This window comes from Rhizoctonia solani, chromosome 3, assembly GCF_016906535.1.
Source record: "Rhizoctonia solani chromosome 3, complete sequence".
NCBI classification, from domain to species: Eukaryota; Fungi; Basidiomycota; class Agaricomycetes; order Cantharellales; family Ceratobasidiaceae; genus Rhizoctonia; species Rhizoctonia solani.
In genome coordinates, this window is record NC_057372.1 from 579,612 (window position 1) to 600,816 (window position 21,205).

Genomic DNA, 21,205 nt, shown 5'->3' on the forward strand with positions numbered 1-21,205 from the left:
AAGTCTGTGTTGGAGAGAAGGAAATCAGAAACAAAAGTCGTGACGTCGATGAAGGGAGAGATGAGGAGAGAGACCCAAGCGCTCCCCTCATTTCTAAACTTTTGGAACCATCCGAATTAGTCATCACAATCGCTCCGGCACCGAGCCAAGTCATAATACGTATACTGTACAACCATGCATTTTTACGACAGCTAATAAGACGTGTAATATACAAATTGTACAACAATGACTCGGATAAATAGCAACATAGTAGCTACTGGAATGACTTGTCAAGGTTCGAATCTGATCGACATCAGGATTGCACTGCCGGCGCTACCCCACGGCCTCCCCTCCCCCTTCCTCGCCCCCTCGATGGCCCTCCTCGGCCGCGCGATCCTTGTTCTTGTCCGTGCCCGTTGACCGTTGGGCCATGTCCGTGCCCATTCACACTCGGCCCACCATGCGGAGGCCCTCCCCTTCCCCTCGCCAAAATCCTCGGTGGATGCGCCGGAGCTGGGTGGTTGTGCACCGGGGCCGAGTTATTTTGTGCCGGCATGGCCGGTGGGGGGTGATACCCAAGCCCACCTCGTCCCCTTGCACTCACACCTGGGCCAGCACGAATGTGGAACGCATCCCTCATACCCCTCTGATGCAGCTCTTCCGTCGTCGGCGCTGGCTCGGCCAAAACCCGCGCGGCACTCCTGTCATCCGTTTGTCTTCCGTTCCAGCCCCTCCCGCGTGCAGGATTGGACATGATTCGAACGGGAGTCTGACTGGGTTGGGACGCCGATCTAAATGAGCCCCCTCCGCGGGATGGGACGGCCGGTTGTGGTCCAATGCGAGGTGCGTATCGAGAGGTAGGAGAGGTAGGTTCGGGTGCGCGATTTTTGCTCGTGGATTGCACAAATTGAGGCTCTGTCAGGTTTAGTACCGAGTTAAACGTTACACTTGACCCTCGGTATTCCGTGCACCTATAAGCAGCGTTAGTACAGTTTCATCGACTCAAAGGGCATTGGCCCACCTTCCGTTGAGCGTCGTTCCATTGATGAAAGGTACATCCCAAACCACATCCAAGAACGTCGGCAAAAGCCCAACCACAACACCCTTGGCAGCCAGTGGTACACCTCCCGTATTCTGTACCATCACTACCCGATCGCCAAGCGAGAACTTCTGGTTCTGGAGCCTGTGGACTGCATGGTCCGGTTTCAGCAGGGCTTGGCGTGGCACACCCTGTACCATGACTCGCTTCATTGAAGACGGCTCCGAGGAACGTTTGGTGTTTAGCTCCGTCTCGTATTTTTCAATGTTGGCAATATTTTGCTGTCCATAGTATTAGTATGGGTAGACAGGAAGTAAGCGGGGGATTAACCTTTTCTAGCTGCTCGGAAAACAACGAGACAGGTTCGAGATCCCTTACACCCTTTGAGGCAAGCCACTCTTTCGCAGCCTTGGCTTGGTTTTCTGCATCTCCATTGGGGAACAAGTCCGAAGCCCGAGTAATATCTATACCATCGATTAATCAGCCTGCATTAAAATGATTACTCTGTGCGACTTGCCGTCTCCTCCTCTCCGATCGAGTCCACTAAAGATTGTTGGGAACGCAGCCTAAATATAACATACCCTTAGCGTCTAGCAGCCTATACATCGCTCGTCCAAAACGTACCTTGTAATCCTGAATAAGCTGAACAGCCTTCTCACTAAACTCCCACCCATGATCCGACTTGCGCGAGTAGCCAAGAACCTTCATACTCTTCCCCTCAAACTTCAAGCTCAGTCCCAAATTGACCTTTGAGTTTCCGTTGGTGGTAACCATCACGCTGGATGTAACCCTCGAAAGAGCGAGACCTGAAATACGAAGCGCTGAAGAGATTTGTCGGGCTGAGAGGTAGGATCCTGCGATATTTTCCTTGGCCAGTGCCCGGAGCTTGTCAATCTCGACGCGTTCTTCAGGGTTATACTACAATACGCATTAGTCGTGGGACCAAAAGAAGAGCAATGCAAGAAGGCAACATACGACAATCATTAACGATGCTTTTTGGTCAGCTACGGCCTTGATTAGAGCTGGAGTTCCGTATGTATGCTCGCCAAGGAAAAACACATTGGTCCCAATAGGATATTCCTGCTCCAGCGGGGCAGCAGGTTGTTCGATATACCGGGGATCCTCAGACCGAACTTCCATCAAGCTCATCTGAACCGCTTGCTCCGTCTCGGCTTCGGGTCCTGCATAATCTTTGACCAACGAGCCATCATCCATGCGCTTGAGCCCTATGTATCCAGAAACGTATCAGTCAAATAGGTAACAAGGAGAGGAAGAGAAAGAGAACCAACCCTTCAAAGGTCGAACATGCAGCAGAATATCTACATCCCCAATCTCTACGGCAAACCTCTTTGAATACGTAGCTCCGATCTTCTCAGCAGTCCTCTTCCATCGACTCAGCGCCTCTCCGTGATGCGGAGTCGGTACAACTTTGGCTACACGGCCGATGGTCTGCCTCTCATACTTGAATAAATCGTCCGAGACGGCGACGACTTGAGCTTCTGTCAAGAAAGGCCACCCGATAAAAGTTCGTTTTCCAATCATTTTTTCTGCGATCGGGCCAGCTTTGGCGCCCATGAATGTGTTGGTGACACGAATGACCACCGAGCGATTCTTCGAATCTGAGTTGAAGACATTGACGCTGTGGTGTTGAATGACTGAGCTATGAGGGAGTGTCTGGAGTGACGGGAACCCAGCGAGTGCGTCTACCCCCAGGAACACGCCATCACGAAGGCCCTTGACCAAGTCCAACCCGCCTTCAAGCGTAGGAAGAACGAATTCATCCATGCGGCATTGGCAGCGTGGCAGGATGGGAAGGAACCCGGGTGACGGAGAGGGGTACTCTTTGACATCTTTTGTCCACGAGAACTTAATGCTCATTCCCCAGGTATTGCGTCGTTTTTCTTCCTCCGTAAGACGATGTTCGAGAGCTAAGAGCGTGAGTAATGATTTAGAGCTGAAACAGAATCGAAGAGCTGAAGAGAACGCACTAGCCATGCTCGAAAGCAGCCTCTTCTGATCAATGAATGGAACCTTGACCACCGCTTCCCACTCTTGCTTCTTCCCATTCATATCGAGATCGAAGTTCTCAGGATAAAAGTCGAGAATTGGTGAGTGCTCCGAGTGCATGAGTTCCTGGATTCAAAGGTTAACCTCTTTGTAAGAATATGACACTAATTCAAACTCACCCTGTAGGCTTCGGGGATCAATTCATGACTCGCGTATGGTAACACACCCATAAGCTGTTCAAATGGCTTGAACGGTTTCCCGAGTTCATAGTTAAACTCGAATAACTCGATGTTCTTGATGTCTGGGAGTGCAAGAGGTCAGTCGAGTGGCTTCATAAGATCGAAAGAGGAAGGTCGTACCGGAAATCCTTGGTGCATAATGATAGTCGTAAAACCACCCCCAACTCGCAACTCCACGATAATAGTAGTACATGACCCACTGTAGACCCTCAATGTACCGGTACACCAATTGGTCAACTCCCTTTTCAATATCTTTGAATTCAAGTTTTTCCTTCATCCGCATGTAAGCTTCTTCCAGCTACTAAATAAACCAAATTAACAAACCTTGTAGTAATCTTCCTTCCACTTTTTCAAAGCAGCCTTCAGCCTATCGTCTTCTCTCTCGTCGAACCCTTCGGGATGCAAGACCTGCGCGGTAACATACTTCTTAAACACACGCATACTGGCTTGATACCCTTCTTCATCGGCCTCTTCGTCGTCCTCGTCCTGCTCGGGAAGCGCGATAGTTACGAGATTCTGACCTTCCTCGTCGAATTCGTCCCACCAGACGGAGAGGTGAAGTTCTTGGCAGAGGCCATTGAGGAATGCGCGGTCACCGGCTGGGAGAGTATTGGGCAGTTGGAGCTGGCGAACCGAAGGATCTTGATGTCCCTGATGAACGAGATCTTGGATTTTCATTGCAAGGTCCTTTTGAGATGGTGTAAGAGCTATTTGTAATGGTAAGCTAAATCGTAGGAGGACGCGAGAACAGGAGACGCACTCAAAGGCTTGGACTTGGACTTTTCTGCAGCCTGTTGTTGATGTTTTCTTTGCTTTCCCTTGTACCACTGGGAATCGCTAGTCTCTTTTTCAAACACATCGACTTCCCAAGTCGCAAGCTCGTCCAATATCAACTGTAGTCGCCCTCGATGAATTTCTCCGCTTTCGTTCAAGTATCCCCCCGCATTGGGTAATACAGCTTTGTAAATCTCAAACAGTCGTTCGAGGGCGTTCTCGTGGATGTGCAAGTCGGGCAGATGAGGAAGAAAGTCGTTGCCAATAAAGACAGCGATGAGCACAAAGTCGTCGATAATTCGTTCAAGGTCGTATTGGAAGGGTAAGGTGGAGGTTAAGCTCTGGAATTCAAGGTCGAGGTATTCTCGGAGCAGGGAAATATGAAGGAGGTAAAAGGACTGAGTTTCCAGGCTGCCAATTTATGAGTTTCAAATCTTGACGTGCAGGATAAATGCACCTACCTGCCCTTGGATTTGTTTTCTGGGGCCAAATTTGACTTCTTCACGGAGCAAGCAAAAGTGGGGATCGTGACTCAAGAGACCAGCATAATGAGATCCGCGTCCAGACCGTACAGGCAGTGGCGCACGTTCGGGTCATAGTCTGGCTGGCCTTGCTCAGCGAATATACTCCATAATCTTGTGTTCGCCCTCTCCAGGAACTTCATGACCCGACAAGACGACCTGAACCTCTCTCCAATTCGCGTCCTCGGATATCTTCTTGTTCACAAAGTACTTCAGTTGTTCAGACAGCTTCTTCATGAATACCGTACCTGAAGATACCGTCAGATGACAACAACAGCTAAAAAGCCAAGAGGGTGCATACCAGGCGTGATACAGTTGCTGTCAAAAGCTTTTTCCTCGGGCAACTTCTCCCCCTTCTTCTCAGCCTTTTCACGGGCCTCCTTGGCGTCTTTTGCCGTCCTAAACCGTCGTGCTCGCTGCTGGTTCATTTTGGCACGTGGCGCCACGCCGTCGATGGCCATGAAAAACAGTTTACGGGGTTTGATCTTGCCGAACAAGTGATCGACATAGGAGAATATGGCCGTGAAGATTTGGTCCTCGGATAGACGGAAGTGCACATCGCCATCGTTTGGATGGGAGCCTGCAGACCCAAGAAAAATGTCACAAGAATGTATAACGTTAGGAGCGAGGGACTCACAGTTGTGGATAATTCCGTTAAAGTCAACATATAAATTATCTATTTTGGCGTCAGCCTGGTGTCAAAGCATATGGCCATGAGGCGCACCGAATTCCGGAATTTTGTTCTCCTCGATGAGTTGAGAAGTCAATGGGTATCGTTCACTAAATCACATAAGTACCAGCCACGAAACTGAAGAGTATTCGCTCACGATATGTATCGAAAGAACTGGGTGCGCGTCAGGCCAAGTCGTGTTTAGGGCATAGAATAACATACCTTGGGAATACCTTTGTTTTTTCGACAAATTTAGCTATTGCTTTACAATTCATATAAAAGTTAAGCACTCACCCATGATTGGACCAGTTAAAGTGGTCTGGCGATCGTCTGTGGCTCAAGCTGTCGTCGTTAATGTCGATCGTGGGTCTCGCACGTATTTACATAATCAGGGTCTAGATCGGAGGCGCCCATTTCATTAAATTTGATATGTAACGAAATCGTGTAGCAAATGTCATATGAATGAAAGAATATCTATCCAAAAGATCCAGCCTATACACCCAGCAACCTCTTCCCGGTTTCCCAACACATGAAGCTCACAGCCGTCATCGGTACAACTTTAATGTACCCGATACTTAATCCAACATAGAATCCCCTCCACCCCTGTTTGAGCCATATGGCACGAACGGTTTCGCCCCATCCTACGAACCCACGGGGACGTAGAAGTCCACCCACTTGTAATCGGCGTCGGACGACTTCGAATGGATATGATACTGTTTGAGCGATGGCTCCACTAACTGCACCTATGCTAAGGTCCGCTATCGGACGATGTCTGGGTGGACCAGAAATACCAGATGAGGGAGGAGGTAACAGGGCGGCTCGTAGCGCACCCCACACTAGAAATGATGTACCGGCATATGGGACCATGCCTATTAACGTTACTGAAAAGCCACGGTAGAATTTGGAGATAGGGAAAGTGGTGAATAGCGGTGATGATTTGGTCATTGTTGCCATGGCTGTCGGAGAGGATACGTTGCCTGAGGTGTGAACTGATGTGTGGACTACTGAGGGAGAAGGGTGAACGTTTCCTTCCGTGTATATTGCTCTGACGGCGTCTACAAATGCGTGTCTAGAGGATGCCTGTGTTTGGTATGCCATGCGGACTCGGACAAGTTCAAGTGGGTATGTAAATAAGACCGAAAGCGTTCCTATCACAATATGTGAATCACCAGCCAGGAACTTGTCACAAGAGACTTACCAGAGAAAGCACCTGCAAAGAACCTCTTGAAATTGGTTTCGTCGGCCCTGGTAGGCATTAGAGCCTTTCCTTTCAATTGAATCAACCGTCGACTGACAAGAATGAAGATCAACTCACGTAATGAACCTGGTCATAGGCCAAAAACTTTATGGCCGCGTATGGAAAGACTCGTAATAATGTCGCCGAATGTCCTTGGAATAGTCCAGCCAGGCCATTCGACTGGTTGATATCCCGAATTGCTCGGAACGCTCCAGTCCATGATCCTGTCTACCGAGTAAGGATCATCAATGACGTTGTGGAGAGTGATACATACCAGAGTACTTCTGGAAGTTGGGATTCGATGTCTGGAAGAGTATCTTCACTCTATCGAGCGGAGCAACAACGGTCTTGGCCTAAAATAAAACCAGGAAATAAACACAAGGAGGAAATAGGTGTCGTGTGGCGGACTTACGATGCACCCCGCAGTTCCCCCAGCAATCCCAGTGCGTACAACACTATCCCAGCTCTGCTTTGTCCTTGGTGGAGGAATAATGGATGCGCGCGATGATTTGGACATGGTTAAACAACTTCCTCCCAGGCTATCTCCCACCGGGCATCAATTCCAAGAAATAAGAACAGATATGTCGAGGTCGGAACGGAGCTACTGAGCTCATTCCCGGTCACCGGCTTGCCTCCTCACGTGAAACCGATCGCTACTAAGCAGGCCATAATCCAATACGTCATTTGTCATGATACACTCGGAGAGAAGCTATTGGTGGACATATACTGTAAATGTCTCTTGACCTTTGCTTTACATAGACAACTGTCTTTTACATAGTTACCTTTTTGAGCATCACATCTAATCTTACCAACCCACCCTGTCCACTCTAATGTTAACCCCTGAACGCCCATCAATTCACCCAGGCGCTTGCCACCAAACCACTTCTTGCCCACCACCGCGCCTAGTCATTATTGATTTACGATCCAAGTAAAACCATGATTCAAGGAATGATATCGGCATGGATAACAACCGAATACGGCATAACATTACCGGAATTTAATTCTCAGCATACAGAGGGCCGAGTTGAGTAAGCAAGCCCCATCGTATCTGTTATATCGGGACTAATTCTTACAGTTGCTGGATACCCTCCATCCAGGGCATGAATTTTTGTATAAATTGGCACTCGCTCAATCCATCTTCCTTTGGGCTCCGAGGCGATATATGGCTGGATGGTGTCCCAGTTGGCGGAGGTCTTCTCTTGCCCAACGAAACAAGGGGAATCAAAATGACAGGATACGCAGCAGGCAGCAATGCCGAAAGGCCCTATCACTTTGGGAAACAACAGCTGACTGGTATGTATCGCAACCCAATTTTGGGAGTTTAAAGAGTAGAACTCACATACGGCGCTTACTTTAGACGATGATGACCTTTCATCCCCCGACGACCCTCGTCTCTCCGAACTCAACACAATTAGGATCTTATTGGATTGGGTCTATGTGACTGAAGAACGGGCTCAGCATCAGCCTACCGGTCCTCCTCCGAACTTGGGGCCCATTCACGAAAAGGCGGCCAAGAAGGCTCATGGGGATTCCGCTGGTTTGGGAGCAGTTCGTCCAAGCGCAGCGAGGCAGTGGTACACTACTCAAAGCATTGGGATGAAAAAGACAATGTTGGTGTTTCACTATGCACCTGAAGGTGAGCTTCCCACCCAGTGCTCAATCAGTGGTCATTTACGAATCTACACCAGATTGGTTAATGGCCAAGAAGATCATTACTGGTCCGTTGAACCTTAAACTCCGACCGCCACCACCTACCATACCTTCCCGTCCCCCCAAACACGAAGAGAAAAAGCGAAGGGACCGTGTTGATTGGCTTGGTCCGCCCCCTTTGGGCACTTCGTCCGGATCGTCGGGTGTCTCTTCCAGCTCTTCTGGTTCTTCGCTCGGTTCCGTGGGTGCTTCTACTTCAACGCAGACGACATCCAACCCCTCAGCGACGCGCAAACGTGCTCGGTATTCCGAAACACCTGAACTGCGGATCTATAACGGAGATGAAAGCGATGACGACGAAATTCAGGAAATTATCAAGTAAGTCGAGTCTCTTGCGACTCCCACTCCATAAAACTGACAATGCTGTGCACCTAAGCCCCTCACCAAAACGCCCCAAAAACGTAAAGTACGAACAATTCGAACCTCCCTCGGGGTCATTTGTTGACGGAGAGGTGATTGATCTCACGGGAGACGATTCAGATTGAGCCTTGGGAAACGGGGTGGTTGAAACTATGCTCTTCACCTGGTAGTTATCTGTCTGTTTGCGCAGTATTTATCAATGTACTTGTATCCTCGAACACCTGTACTGTCTAGTCGCGCTATCTTTTTGTTGTCGTTGTATCTGTTTGTCTGGGGGTGAATTTATTGAAATTTATGTTGGTTTGTTTTCTCCCGATCAGTAAAGCTTTAATATGGTTCAGCTTCTTCCTAACTCTGTGCAAGCCTCTGACGCACCACGTGAGCGCTGTCGCACTTGCCCTGGTAGACCATGATCAACGCAAACGTTTTGGTATGGATAGAAAGCACCGATGGAGAAATGTATCATGAATACGAATACAAGGAGCCCAAAGCAGGGTATAAAGAGTATGTCCATATGCTACTTTCCAGCTTCTTACTGTAATGTAGTTATCCTCCCGCTATTGGCAGGTGCTGGATCGAGTCCAAACAATCTCAAAGGTTCCGTATCTGCTGGCGTTTTACGGGGAAAACCCATTATTGTTTAAAATCTTCCATCTGGTTAGATGGAGTCCGAGTCAGCGGCGGCCTACTGAGAGACCATGAAGTCCACCAGACGTTTCGAATGTCAGGATGCGCAATCGAGAGTAAGAAACGATTGCCGTTTGTCTTTGGAAAGCAACAACTGACTGGTATGTTACTCTCTGTCATCCACATATCATTCATTCCGCGCCTTCTAAAGTTAGTCGGTTGTAGATGATGAGTCGAGTTCAAGCAACTTGACCAACGCGGAAGACCTCAATACCATCCGACTAAGATTCGAATACGTCACTTTTTTGGAATACACTACAACGCCACCATCGCCGCCTAGAACAAGAGGAGCCATCCACGAAACGATTGCTAAAACCGCTACAGGGGATTCTGCCGGTCTTGGTGATCCAACTCCGTCTCCTCAGCGAAGATGGTGCAAGACCGAAAAGGTTCCTGGACTTGCGCCGGTGCTGTTTATTTTTCATTATGCACCTTATGGTGAGTGCTTTCGATTTGTAAAAATATGATACTTTCGACGTGCTTTGTTAGAATGGCTATTGGCTAGGGGAATTGTTAGTGGACCGAACCCCAGGTCACCCCAGAAGAGAAAGGCCGCAGAGAAGAGTGAGAAGGCTGTTGACCATCCCATGACGCCCCAGAATCATAAAAATACACTCCAAGAACTATTAACATACAATTCGACCTCGGATTCTGATTCTGATGTGGTCATAGTCGATGAGTCTAACTCCGCGAAACCTAAGTCCAGTAGTACCAAAGTAAAACTACTTATTTATCCACTCTGTTATCATATACTAAAGCCTTTTCTAACTTATTCAGCCACCTAGTAAACGGAGACGAGGTGAATCTGACCAGTCGAACCCGACCAGCACTATTGGTACCACTCCCTCAAAACCTGATCAACTTAAAACACAGCCAAAATCAAAGTTGGAACAAACCGTGGATGTAATTGATCTAGCGAGCAGTGACGACGACTTTGAGCTGGTGTAACAGTCGGTTCCAGATTTCTTTCACAACAGGTCTTGGACAAAGGAATAAGGCAGACCGCTTATCTCCGGCCAATCCTTGCATTTTCCTTATCTATTTATTGAGCTATATGTTTTGAATAGGTGTATTAATTCGATACCAATAGAACTCAATTAAGTATCTTGATAGAGAACGCACTTGTGTTCACTTCTCTCGATCAAGGCCGAGGGATTCCGGCCAGCAGAGGAAGCGCTTAGATCCAGATATTTCCAATTAAAGCCGATCATATGAATCCAATAAAATTCAAGACTGAGGCCAGGTCTCCTCCCATCCCTTCCCCTCGACCTCGACTACAGGCATGGTAGGTAATACTCGGCCAGATGAACACACCGCATCTCACATAAAACACAATATTAGGCAGCTGTCAAGGAAATTCATGACGCGTACGACACCATTCTCATCCTAGATTTTGGTTCGCAAGTAAGTTGTTATGGGCCGATATTGAATTTGTGTCGAATGTCTGGATTCAGTATAGCCACCTTATTACTCGACGATGCCGTGAACACAATGTTTACGCGGAGCTTATGCCTTGTACACAAAAGATCAAGGAGCTCAAGTGGAAACCCAAGGGTGTGTTTCTTGAACATTTATTTATCGCGCTTGAATTGATTCATTTCTACAGGTATCATTCTCTCCGGTTCCCCCTATTCCGTGTATGATGAGGGCTCTCCGCACGTTGATCCAGATGTGTTTGAGTTGGGTGTACCTGTATTCGGTATCTGCTACGGTCTCCAAGTACGTACTTATCACCTCACTCTGAAGTGCTCACTAACCCGTTGTAGGAAATTGCCCAAGTCTTTGGAGGAAAGGTTGAACCCCATACACACCGTGAATATGGATTTGCCGAAGTCGAAGTATTGGAGGTTCCAAGTTCCAATACCAACCCGCTCGCGAATAAGCTCTTTGCTGGATTCGGATCCTCACTTAAAGTATGGATGTCCCACGGAGACCAGATCGCGGATAAACCACCTTCTTTTGATATTATTGGAAAGACCCCCACTGCACCGTTTGCTGCTATTGTTCATCACACCAAGCCAATTTTCGGCGTACAGTTCCACCCAGAGGTTACCCACAGTGATCGTGGAAAGGAGGTTATTGGACACTTTATCCTTGATGTGTGCGAGTGCAGGGCGAACTGGACTATGGTGCGTTGCTCCCATGACTATTGAATTGCCAAGTACCGAATAAGTCATAGGAAACCTTTATTGGAAAAGAAATTGCTAGGATTCGGGAGATATGTGGGCCCAAGGGACGTGTTATTGGCGCTGTAAGCGGTGGTGTGGATAGTTCCGTTGCAGCGAAGCTCATGCACGAGGCTATTGGCGACCGGTAAGTATGTATATAAACTATCATCTCCCTTTTATTGACACGACACTCAGCTTCCAAGCCGTTCTCGTCGATAATGGCGTTCTCCGAGAAAATGAAGCCCAGCAAGTACACGAAATGCTTTCCGAACATCTTGGAGTAAACCTTAAAGTTGTTGATGCGTCTGAGCTCTTCCTCTCTCGCTTGGCGGGTATTGAAGACCCCGAACAAAAGCGTAAAATCATCGGGAACACATTCATCAACGTGTTTGAAGAGGAAGGTGCAAAGCTTGAGGCTGAAGCAGAAGAGGAATTGAGACTGAAGCCAGAGGGAGAAGCCAAAGGCAAATATGAATGGCTACTCCAAGGAACTCTTTACCCGGACGTAATCGAAAGTATCAGCTTCAAGGGGCCTAGTGCAACGATCAAGACGCATCATAATGTTGGCGGATTATTGGCCGACATGAAGTTGAAGTTGATCGAGCCTTTGCGTGAACTTTTCAAAGGTTGGTTCTACACTTTTAATCCCGTGAGTTTGAGCTAAACGCATATAACTACCCAGACGAGGTTCGCGCTCTTGGCCGCCTCCTCAACATACCAGATCACCTAGTAAATAGGCATCCCTTCCCTGGACCTGGCCTTGCGATCCGTATCCTTGGCCCCATCACTCGCTCGCAAGTTCAAATCGCCCAACGTGCCGATACTATCTACCTTGAGGAGGTAAGGAAGGCAGGGTTGTACGGCCAGATTGCCCAGGCCTTTGCCGTCCTTTTGCCGGTACGCGCCGTGGGTGTAATGGGCGACAAGCGAACCTATGAGCAAGTAATTGCACTGCGAGCTGTTCAGACTGAGGACTTTATGACTGCTGACTGGTCAGTACTCTGTACCTGCTCTCTGGACGGGATTGCTGATACCCCATACGCAGGTTTGATTTCCCACCTGCGGTACTTCGGAAGATTTCATCTCGTATCACTAACGAGATCGCGGGTGTGAACCGGGTTGTTTACGATGTCTCCTCCAAGCCACCGGGTGTAAGTTTTGTCGTACCTCAAACGAGCAAGCCCCAACTGATTTATCGTCTCGATTAGACTGTCGAGTGGTTGTAAGATACCAACGGAGTCGCGAATCTATTTTCTATTAAATATAATGTATTGCTTTAGCCACCAATGAAGTCCCCTTGATATCATGTTAAAGGACTGTCGTAAGGAACAGATCATTTACCATAAATGGGTATTCGTGCTTCAGTCAACGAATCTCATACCATCTATGATAGTGTTTTTTACAGCATTCTCTGTAAATGAAACTCATTTTAAGAGGGATCTAAACGAGGGCTAAGTTTTTATTAGCATACCCGGAAGTTCAGCGTATATAACAGCCAGAATCGGTCGAGTTTGGTATTTCATAGTTTGATTTGACAGCGAGCAAACGTAAATGTTCCTCCCTACGTGCATACAATATCTCATTATCTCATAAAGGCATTCACCAACGGATTCCATGGAAACACAACCCTGCATACATGCGCCTTATTAATAATTTCTTCTATTTGTTTTTGTTCCTACCCACCGACTGAATTATACAAGTGCCGACCGAACTCTTTCAGCCCTTGTGTCCTCTGCCTCTCTTAGAACACACTTCAACCATCAACTCCAGCTCAAACCCTCGTTTAAATCATAACTATTTGACTAGGGATCATATCGGTGTTAGCTTCAAGTTGTATATACTAAAGCAACCGATTGGGACTAGCGAAGTACCCGCTGGTGAATTTCCGGCTCGTCAAAGTCACGTGGAATAGGTCACTACATTTGAGTGTCCCTACCGCCCCGAGGAGTATCTATGCCAATTCAGCACCTACACTGAAACTCACAGGCTGATCGTAAGCGCCAGCAGAATTATGGACGCCCTGTCAGCTAGCATTGCAAGTGTGCACGGCCTCCCCGAACAATCTCATGATTCATCTAGTGTTCGTATTCCAATATCATTACCTCACGAGACGGCCTCAGGTGGGCCCACTTTGGCTGAAGGTGTAAAACTCTCGCAGATATCTACCACCATGATAAAGAATACATCCGAAGGATATGCGCATATACATCGGTTACCTTTGGAGATACTGATCAGCATCTTCCACTTCGACCTAGATACAAATCTATTTCCCAACAGGCCATGGGCTATACCAAAAGCCAGAGCTTTGCGCTTAGTCTTGCTGAGCTCCGTTTGCTCTCGCTGGCGAAAGCTTGTCGTGGGATCAAAGTCACTCTGGACGCTTATTGGTATCCCACTGCATGGATCTGAAAGCCTCGTGGTGGTATGTATAGATCGAGCCCAGGGTGGCCCATTCAGTATCGTAGCCATACATTCCAAGAAACGGGGATGGAAAGGCATAGCAAGGTGAACGGGCTCTTCACAATGACACGAAAAAACATCCGCTCTTTGAGCGTGATCGCATGTACTCTAGAACCGGCCCACTGGATAGCACAGTGGTTGGCTAACCTCAAGCAAGCATGTTTCTTACGAGAACTCTCGGTGGTATTTTACAGAGACGCTTTCGGCGTGCCAGTCTCAGTCCAATCTGCCGGGTCAAGTTTAGACCTCAGCCCTTTTGCCAACGAACTTCACATTCTTCGTCTGGGAAGCATCAATATCAACTGGACTGCGTACACATTCACCAGGCTCTGTGTACTGAAGCTAATCGACATTCGTCTAAACATAAGGGAATTTCAGCATATTTTAGCATCTGCTCCCATATTCGAAGTCCTAGAACTCACAAGGGGCGCGCTAAGGCCTCCCCTGGGCCAGACAGCTCAAACCCATCTTTCTGTCGAACATGAAATCCTTGCGCCTATGGTATATGCACGAGCGCCCAATTAGAAAGTTTCTTGATCTACTTGCGCCGGAAACATACGGTATCGAGTTGTATGTCGAGACAACCAGCAATTATATTTCGAGCCAACATTCACCGTGGATCTCTGCTATGTCATGTATAGTTTGCAGTACGGCGCACGACATTACCGTATTGGAGGTCAACTATAGCACCAAAGCACTGGGCCAACTTTCGGCCGCTATTATGGTTGCCCTTCCGAACCTCACTACCCTATGCCTGGAATACATCACTTTATCACACAGGGGTTTGAATAGTATCGAAGAGACGGCCAAGAGATTTCCAAGCATCGAAAAGATAAAAATAGTGGACGCTAAAGTAACTGACATCGAAGCGTTTAAGAACATGCTTCAAGTGTACTCTGTAGAAAGGCGCATCAAATTCGTTCATATGTGGTTAGTTGGTGCTGCAGGTAGTGCAAGACGTCGTATCGAGCCAAGTCCACAGCTCCGCCAGTGGATTTCAATTCACGTTCCCAATGTATTATCCTCGCAGGAATCAGAGTCAAGTCAGTAGTATAGTCGTACAGGCGTTTTGTAAATGTATAAATGTATTCATTTGAGAGATAAGAGATACTTTGTTTATAATGCGCAGCTAGCTACATGCGTGTTGTGCATTTGACCCCGTCCACTAATAGACACAAAAGTCACGTGAGATGGGACTCATATACACCACGAGGAAGCTCTTTGGTGAATTTAGTTGACACCTGCACCAAAGTCTTCAAGTTCACCGAAAGAGATAATAGAGCCATGGCCACGCAATCGGCTGATGAAACTGTACTTGACCCGGCCACATCCCAATCCCTCGATGCGCCTATTGCGATACCATCCAACGACAATACGGTCTCGAATGAACTTTCCCCTGCTAAAGTCACGTCATCTCCACGGATTTCTATAATCCCTGTAAAGATCACGCACAACAGATACGCACGCATACACCAATTACCTCCTGAGATACTTGTCAGCGTCTTTCACTTTGACCTCGACGCGCATCCATACTCCACCCACTCTTGCAGTATACCCAAGGGCAGGGTTTCGCGCATAGTCTTGCTGAGCTCTGTTTGCTCTCGCTGGCGAAACCTTGTCGTGGGATCAAAATCACTCTGGACGCGTATTGGTATCCCGCTGCATGGTTCCAGAAGTCTTGTGGCAATGTGCATAGCGCAGGCACAGGATGGACCGCTCGACATTGTAGCCATACAACATGAGAAAAAGGGAGCATGGAGGCACGCCGATGAAGTATGGAGAGGAGAACCGGCCCTTCAAGGTCATATGAAGAACATCCGCTCCCTGAGCCTGGTCACGGACATCTCGCGGCCGATCCATTCTACAATCGAACGAATCCGTGGCGTTGATACCAAGGAGCTATGTAGTCTGCAAGAACTCTTTGTAGTCTTTGAGAGAAGAGAACTCCCGCGCCCGTACTCGGCTATTGTGGCGGCGCCCGGTAGGATACCCCTGGACCTTGAACCTTTCGCCGATCAGCTTCGTACTCTCTATCTACAAAGAGTCAGTGTCAACTGGAGCAAATGTACATTCGATAGACTCTGTGTACTAAGGCTCGGGGATGTAGACACGCTAGACGCGATCGAACTGCGGCACATCTTGGCGTCGAGCCCTGTGCTCCAAGTCCTGGACCTCGGAGGCACTCGCCTCGGGCCTCGTATGCCCAAACCCGAACCAGTAGTTCTACCGAATTTGAACATTCTACGCTTACTTTACCTCGACGAAGACTCGATCAGAACGATTATCGACGTGCTCGCACCAGGAACATACAACGTCGAGCTGTACATCTACGCCATGTCAGCAAAACAGACAGACACCGATGCCGTCAGTAATACTCCACACATATTTCGCGCTTTGGCACATAACATTACTGTTTTGGGGGTCGCGGTCCGTACGGAAACGCTGGATGAGCTCTTGGCTGCTGTCACCGTTGCACTCCCGAACCTTGTCACCCTACGCTTTGACAATTCCACGTTGTCCCAGGGGTTTACGACCAGTATCGAGGCGATGGTCGAGAAATTCCCGCACACTAAAAAGATACGGATAGCGCATTCTATAGTGTCTGATGCCGAGGCGTTCAAGGGGATGCTTCAAAGATGTTCTGTCGAGAGGTGCATCGAGCTCGTTGATATCTCAGTAGGTCCTTCTGCGAGCCGTGACGGGGGTGATGTTAGCACCACGTTGTGCGAGTGGATTCTAACTCACACCCCCAATGTATCGTTCCTGGATGGATGACGATCGAGTTTGATTGTATACTGTAGCCGTCAAAATACGAGCAATATGTAGCCTCACACGACGTCGGTTTTGTTGTTCGAAATTTTTGCGATGTCATACGGCTAACTGGCCTTGGTTGTTCAGCTCCGACCTGTCTGTCACACTGTAGGGCTGAGCGCTATGTACATGTATCTGGTTTACACGAGGCGTGCGACGTAAACGACTCGTAACTTACTCGAATGCCCGGTTGTTCGTATTTTTACGACTACAGCACATGCAACTTTCAAGTATATATGCGCCCATCTAGTATGTATAAAGTATTTCACATGCAAAGCCCATTTCCGTATATATGCGCACCGACCAAGAACCTACAGAGTCCTAACCGACCTCTCTCCACCCACGTCCTCCTCTGCATCACCCGTACAGCACAACTGAACCATCAGTCCTACGTCCACCTCTCCCAACCCAGCCTCAGTCGCCCAAGCACGCACGACGTTCTCGGGAGGCACATTCGCCTTTTCCTTGCTCCTCGGTCTTTTTTCCTGTTGCTCGCTGAGTTCTGGGAATAGACCTCTTTCGAACGCGGGCTTGGTTCGTTCTGCGTATTCGGATAAGAGGTTGCCCAAGTGTGCTAGTGCAGAGTCGCGTCGTTCGGCCTCGGGCGTGACTATGGTGGTGGTGGTGGTGGTGGTGGCTGAAGAAGAAGCGCAAAGGGCTCGTGCGAGGAGGGATAGAACTTGATGCGATGGTGTGCGGAGACGTACGGCGTGTAAAAGTGCCGAGATGGCTTCTGTATAAACCAACAGTTTCAGAATTAAAACACTGTAGCCAATATGAAAGTAGAAAAAGGAGTACCATAGGGTCGACTGGCGAAGATGTATGCTTCTCCGGCGGTATAGCCCAGACCTGGATTATTCGTCCACTTGGTAACGTATATTAGTACACACAGAGCAGAATGCGGGGGGGATACTTACACGTGATCGGGATGCGTCGGCGAGTGCAAGGGCCGTGGACTTGTCGTTTAGTTTGATAGCGCACCGAAGGGCGGTATCGAGCAGTTCACGGTCGCGTGCTTCGTTCTTGGGCAACGTCCCATATGTGCCATTCGCGTTATCGCCAAGCACGGCAGGGTCGAGTTGGACCCCAGCGGCAAAGAGGATATGAAACGCGAGTATTTGGGCTTGTTTGTATGATCGTTGGAGGTACAGTCTCTGAACGGACCATTCTACAAGTTGTTTGTTCAGTCCATCATAAAATACTGAGTGGGTAGGAGTCCGACTTGCCAAGGTGCCGCGCGTCGAGTTTGGATAAATCGCCGGGTGGTTGGGCGGTCTCTACTTGGAACCACTATAGTCGGGCGTGGGGAGATGTCACCAAGGGTCGTCGTTGTCGTCAAGGGAGCAGAATCATGGAGGGAATTTAATCAAGGTATTAGTGTTTTGGAGGTTGGGAGTTGACGTACTCCGGGTGGCGTGACGACCGTCTCGGACGAGTAAGATTTCTTGCTCTCGTCAAACGCACGAGCGATCCTCGCCTCGCGCGAGGACATTTCGGGCTGATCGTCCTCTGGATCGGTGAGCTGCAAATCCGCAAAGGCATCGTCCATTGTCAACGCAATAAATATTGTCGGTCTTCTGGAGGCCAAAAAGAATGGGGGGGAGCAAATAGGTTATAGGAGACTCAGGGTTAATTTGAAATGAATGCGAGTTGTCATGTTGAGGCTGGTTTTGATATAGCTAAGCTCTGCGACGACCGCAGGTTACTCGCCGCCCAAGAAAAAAAAACCGCAACTATCATTAATATTTTTCTCTCTTGCTCTCTCTCAGTCTCTACCACCTCCTCTCTTACATACTATCCGAGAATGAAGTTGGGCCCGCTTTTACTGGCGGCTCCTGTAGTTTTTACTATGGCTGCTGCGGATCCGCGAGCGCACCCGACGGGCCTTGCCCTGCGCCGTCTCGAGCGATGGGAATTTCGAAGACAGGATGATCCAGTCGCGACTGCTACCACTCCCCCAGCAGGCGGAGGCGGCGGCGCGTCGGCATCCACACCGGCAACGTCGGCAACCAGAGAGACGACGAGTGCAGCGCCCACGACGAGCGCTGCTCCCGAAACAACGCCCACCACCTCTCAAGCACCGCCACCCACCACTACCACCACTCCCGCCAGGCCCACACAGCCCACTACCACCTCCAATCCCGCCCAGCCGACGACCCCGACCACCGCGCCCACCTCGGCTGCTCCCGTGCCCACCACACCCACCACAACCACCCAGCAGCAGCAGCCCCAGACCAGTCCGACCCAGAACCAGAGTCAGAACCAGAACCAGAACCAGAACCAGACTCCGACTACCACCCAGGCTCCTGCCACCACAGCACAGCCCTCGACCACTGTCATCGAGTCTACGCCTCCTCCCACCACATCCGTCCTCAGCACCACAGACCAGCATGGAAACATCATCACACAGACTGTCATTGTTACCCCCAGTGTCGTCAGAGTCACAAAGGTCGCCACGCCCACCGCAGACCCATCCGAAAGCGGAAGCAAGGGAATGACCCAGTCCACCGTCATCGGTCTCGCCGTCACGGGCAGTATCGCAGGCCTTTTGGTTATTCTCCTCATCGTTTGGAAACTCACAAACAAACGCTTTGCCGACCTTGAGGACACTGGTGGTATGTGTCTCTTTGTAAACTCTAAAACACCCACTCATATTTCATTCAGACGACGATGCCATCAAATGGCCTGAACTCCACAAGGACTCGGCAGCCATGACCCCCATCCCAGCCCGTCCTTCCACCAGAGCCACCGGGCGCGACGGAGACAACCTCGGCACCGACTTTGACGCCCAGTCTGCCGTCCACTCGACCACCGACTTGGCCTACCCACCTTATTCCGACGACCCGGGCTACGGTACCCGTCCCGCGTATTATGACCCGTATGGGGGTGCCCCAGGTGCGACAAAGCCTTATCCATCCCCTCCCGGCTCCCACGATGGTGACCATAAAAACTGGGGTGGTCCAGCCGACGCGCAGTACTACGACGTCCCACGCGGCCCTAGTCCCGGTCCCAATGCCATTGCCCGTGGCATGAGTCCCGGTCCTAACATGGCCTATGCGACCGATCCCATTGGACGCGGCGCGAGCCCCGCTCCTCCCGTCATGGCCTATGCCGATCCCGTAGGCCGAACAGGCAGCCCTGGTCCTGGTGCATATGGCTATGGTGCTGCTGCCGCCGCTGGAGCCTACGCCCAGCCAGATCCCTACGGTGGTCGACACAGCCCTGGCCCCAACATGGCGTACGGCCAGGCCGATATCGACCCTTACGGTCGCCGATCACCGGGGCCCGGAGTCGCTTACAACAACTCGATCGGGCGCGTAGCTAGCCCAGGACCTAATGCTGGATATAGGTGAACATAGCCAAGGACTATTGATCTATTTTCTCTACGGTGTATATTCCCATATGACCCATGATGAATTAGCGTACACCTTATCCATTCGTTACTAGTTTAAAGTCACTCGTTTGCAGTCTCCCTTGCCCCTCCCCTCGTCCTCTCGTCTCTTTTCCCTTTTTCTCCTTTTTCTCTTTTGCTCGATCCAATCGTCTGTTGTGCATGCCATGGTGTTTTGTTCCCCTTGATAGAGAATTGGCCGGACTCGATTCGCGTCCGTTTTTTTTTTCCCCCAAAACCTCCCTTGTTGACCGGACGCCGGAAATATAGTATTGTGTAGCAATTTCTCCGTTTTTCTTTGCGTTTTTTTTTCTTGATGCGATATCCATCCGTTTCGTTACGTATGTTTTTTGGGTGCTATGGACACTGCCTATCCAGAGTCGGGCGCCGCGTGGGGCCGTGCGTGTGTGAGTGCGTACCAATTGGTGTGGTATGAGGGGGGGGTGCGTATGATGCGGGCGCAACGTAGAATTGGGATTTTCAGATATCGGTACCGGGTATTTGGTTTTGCACTGCTGGACTGGGGAACCTAAGCGTACCATGCGTGCTATTGAGTACCCCGTACGGTGTGCACATACGATAACCTTGATACACTCGCGAATACTCAACGGGCACAGTGAGTAAAATTACACAATACAATAGAAGATGGCTATATATATGCATAGCATGAAAAAGTATATACGACTGGGAAGTTTAAGTATAAAGTAGTGTTCACATGTTCTATATTAGGAACACGCGCAGCAGTTGGTGTCACTGTCGGTAACCTAAAGCAGGATAGCTGTGTGGGTGATCCTTTATCGTATCGGCAACACGAACTCGTACCTCGACCATACTATAATATGGACTTTTCAGCTTGACTTGTCCTAGCTAACCCATTAGCAATGCTAGCTCTCTATAACTAGCTCTCCCAAGGCAAGAACACACTGATTGAACATTCAGTAAGATGTTGTCGAGTGCTCTAGATGGGACATTGAATAATTGAATCAAGTGGCTCTGATTATATGCTCTTGTGGGTACAAGTACCGGCAGGAGCTAGAGATGCGAGGAGTAACTTGGATTTGACTAGTACTCCTATAGTCAGCATATGTTATACGAGACAGGATCCCAAGTAACATTATGGCGAGTTGATTATAAACAGACTCAAGCGCACTT

At 49.2% G+C, this 21,205-nt stretch overlaps 6 protein-coding genes across 6 annotated transcripts; 4 read left to right on the top strand and 2 right to left on the bottom strand.

Moving 5' to 3' along the window:
- Positions 1 to 292: 292 nt before the first annotated feature.
- On the bottom strand, positions 293 to 6,983 carry RhiXN_02563 (5'-3' exoribonuclease; the record flags this gene model as incomplete). Its single annotated transcript, XM_043322380.1, has 20 exons — positions 293 to 950; positions 1,001 to 1,299; positions 1,349 to 1,482; positions 1,600 to 1,936; positions 1,994 to 2,244; positions 2,308 to 2,946; positions 3,007 to 3,151; positions 3,205 to 3,326; positions 3,385 to 3,535; positions 3,589 to 3,971; positions 4,025 to 4,449; positions 4,666 to 4,807; positions 4,861 to 5,139; positions 5,197 to 5,235; positions 5,284 to 5,339; positions 5,798 to 6,377; positions 6,428 to 6,491; positions 6,545 to 6,690; positions 6,741 to 6,819; positions 6,879 to 6,983. 20 exons carry the CDS (start codon positions 6,981 to 6,983, stop codon positions 293 to 295), a joined length of 5,034 nt encoding a protein of 1,677 aa, XP_043177876.1.
- A 419-nt stretch (positions 6,984 to 7,402) lies between these two features.
- On the top strand, positions 7,403 to 12,617 carry RhiXN_02564 (GMP synthase (glutamine-hydrolyzing); the record flags this gene model as incomplete). The annotated part of the gene is made up of 21 exons (XM_043322381.1): positions 7,403 to 7,494; positions 7,542 to 7,759; positions 7,824 to 8,102; positions 8,155 to 8,494; positions 8,553 to 8,628; positions 8,878 to 8,914; positions 8,977 to 9,040; positions 9,083 to 9,324; positions 9,389 to 9,661; positions 9,713 to 9,939; positions 10,001 to 10,165; positions 10,467 to 10,508; positions 10,565 to 10,627; positions 10,678 to 10,777; positions 10,830 to 10,942; positions 10,990 to 11,352; positions 11,403 to 11,536; positions 11,587 to 12,017; positions 12,074 to 12,383; positions 12,437 to 12,542; positions 12,600 to 12,617. 21 exons carry the CDS (start codon positions 7,403 to 7,405, stop codon positions 12,615 to 12,617), a joined length of 3,693 nt encoding a protein of 1,230 aa, XP_043177877.1.
- Positions 12,618 to 13,914: 1,297 nt separating this feature from the next.
- Positions 13,915 to 14,376, top strand: RhiXN_02565 (GMP synthase (glutamine-hydrolyzing); the record flags this gene model as incomplete). The annotated part of the gene is made up of 1 exon (XM_043322382.1): positions 13,915 to 14,376. One exon carries the CDS (start codon positions 13,915 to 13,917, stop codon positions 14,374 to 14,376), a length of 462 nt encoding a protein of 153 aa, XP_043177878.1.
- Positions 14,377 to 15,135: 759 nt separating this feature from the next.
- Positions 15,136 to 16,626, top strand: RhiXN_02566 (F-box-like protein; the record flags this gene model as incomplete). Its single annotated transcript, XM_043322383.1, has 1 exon — positions 15,136 to 16,626. The coding sequence occupies one exon, from the start codon at positions 15,136 to 15,138 to the stop codon at positions 16,624 to 16,626; it is 1,491 nt and encodes a 496-aa protein (XP_043177879.1).
- Positions 16,627 to 16,973: 347 nt separating this feature from the next.
- Positions 16,974 to 18,211, bottom strand: RhiXN_02567 (uncharacterized protein; the record flags this gene model as incomplete). Its single annotated transcript, XM_043322384.1, has 5 exons — positions 16,974 to 17,395; positions 17,461 to 17,527; positions 17,580 to 17,830; positions 17,865 to 17,952; positions 18,068 to 18,211. The coding sequence occupies 5 exons, from the start codon at positions 18,209 to 18,211 to the stop codon at positions 16,974 to 16,976; spliced, it is 972 nt and encodes a 323-aa protein (XP_043177880.1).
- A 255-nt stretch (positions 18,212 to 18,466) lies between these two features.
- On the top strand, positions 18,467 to 20,015 carry RhiXN_02568 (uncharacterized protein; the record flags this gene model as incomplete). Its single annotated transcript, XM_043322385.1, has 2 exons — positions 18,467 to 19,277; positions 19,327 to 20,015. 2 exons carry the CDS (start codon positions 18,467 to 18,469, stop codon positions 20,013 to 20,015), a joined length of 1,500 nt encoding a protein of 499 aa, XP_043177881.1.
- Positions 20,016 to 21,205: the final 1,190 nt, after the last annotated feature.